This window comes from Eimeria mitis, genomic scaffold, assembly GCF_000499745.2.
Source record: "Eimeria mitis Houghton genomic scaffold, Emh_scaff2777, whole genome shotgun sequence".
Taxonomy (NCBI): domain Eukaryota; phylum Apicomplexa; class Conoidasida; order Eucoccidiorida; family Eimeriidae; genus Eimeria; species Eimeria mitis.
In genome coordinates this window covers 1-1,110 of record NW_013571120.1, presented here as the reverse complement: position 1 = coordinate 1,110, position 1,110 = coordinate 1, and the positions used below count along the sequence as shown (strand labels likewise).

Below are 1,110 nucleotides of genomic sequence, written 5' to 3'. Positions count from 1 at the left end.
TGTCTCCTTCTAAATCCCCTGCTGCCCCTATAGAGCGAAGCGCAGCAGCAGCAAAGGCATACCCTGCAGCACCTTCCTCGCCCCCAGAGCATCGGGCCCCCCCGGGGCCCCCGGGGCCCCCAGGGGCCCCCGTTCCCGCTGCAGCAGATAGAAGGGGTTCGATGGGGGCCTCGTCTCCTTTCGGAGACGGAGAAGAGGAACAGGAGACAGTAGGCAGTGTTGCATCTAGACACACCCATGGGGGCTCTAGGGGTAGCGTGGGGGCCCCCGGGGGGCCCCCCAAAGAGGGTACTGGTGGGGTGCAGGGGGGCAGCGTGGGGGCGAGGCCCCCAGGGGGTAGTGATTCGTCTTTGAGAGCGCATGCAGCCCCAAGACCAGAAGAGTCGAGCTGCTGCAGCGCAGCAGTGAGAGGGGGACTGCATGCATCCAGCTGCAGCAGCTGTGCTGTAGAGGAGGGAGCAGCAAGAGGGGCCTCGGGGCGGTGTCTTTGTCTGTCTCTGTCTCTTTCTCTGTCTCTTCGTGTTGCGGCACAGAGACACTGCAAAAGAGACAAAAGGAGACAAAAGGAGACAAAAGGAGACAAAAGGAGACAGGAGAAGGAGATATAAGAGATAATAAAGGAGAAAAAAATAAAAAAAAAACACACACAAAAACATAAAAGGAGACAAAAAATAATAAAAGGAAACACAAAGCAGGGGGAAGGAGACAATAAAGAAAAGAAAAGAGACAGCAAATAAAAGAAAAGAGACAGTATATAAAAAAAAGGAGACAATAAATAAAAAAGGAGAGAACAAATAAAAAAAGGAGAGAATAAATAAAAAAAGGAGACACAAGTAAACACTGCAGGGGGTGCAGAGTCTCCCCTCGGGGTGTACAGACAGCTCAGGCAGCAGCAGGAAAGAGGGCGCTGCAGCAGCAGCTGCAGCAGCAGCAGCTGCAGCAGCAGAAAGAGACACAGAGAGATCCCTGCTGCAGCAGCAGGAGACAGAGACAGAGAGGGAGCACTGCAGCAGCAGCAGGAGACAGAGACAAAGATACAGCTCAGCAGCAGCTGCAGCTCACCTTTTGGCAGCAGCCCCAGCCCCTGCATGCTGCTGCTCCTGCTGCTGC

General features: G+C 54.4%; 1 protein-coding gene across 1 annotated transcript in view; it reads left to right on the top strand.

Moving 5' to 3' along the window:
* The window catches only part of EMH_0058540 (uncharacterized protein), a gene marked incomplete at both ends in the record, with an annotated part of 747 nt that extends 139 nt beyond the window's left edge, over positions 1-608 (top strand). The window contains one exon of the mRNA XM_013497587.1: positions 3-608. Coding sequence (XP_013353041.1) covers positions 3-608 — 606 coding nt within the window. The remainder of the gene's footprint in view (positions 1-2) is intronic.
* Between the last annotated feature and the right edge of the window lie 502 nt (positions 609-1,110).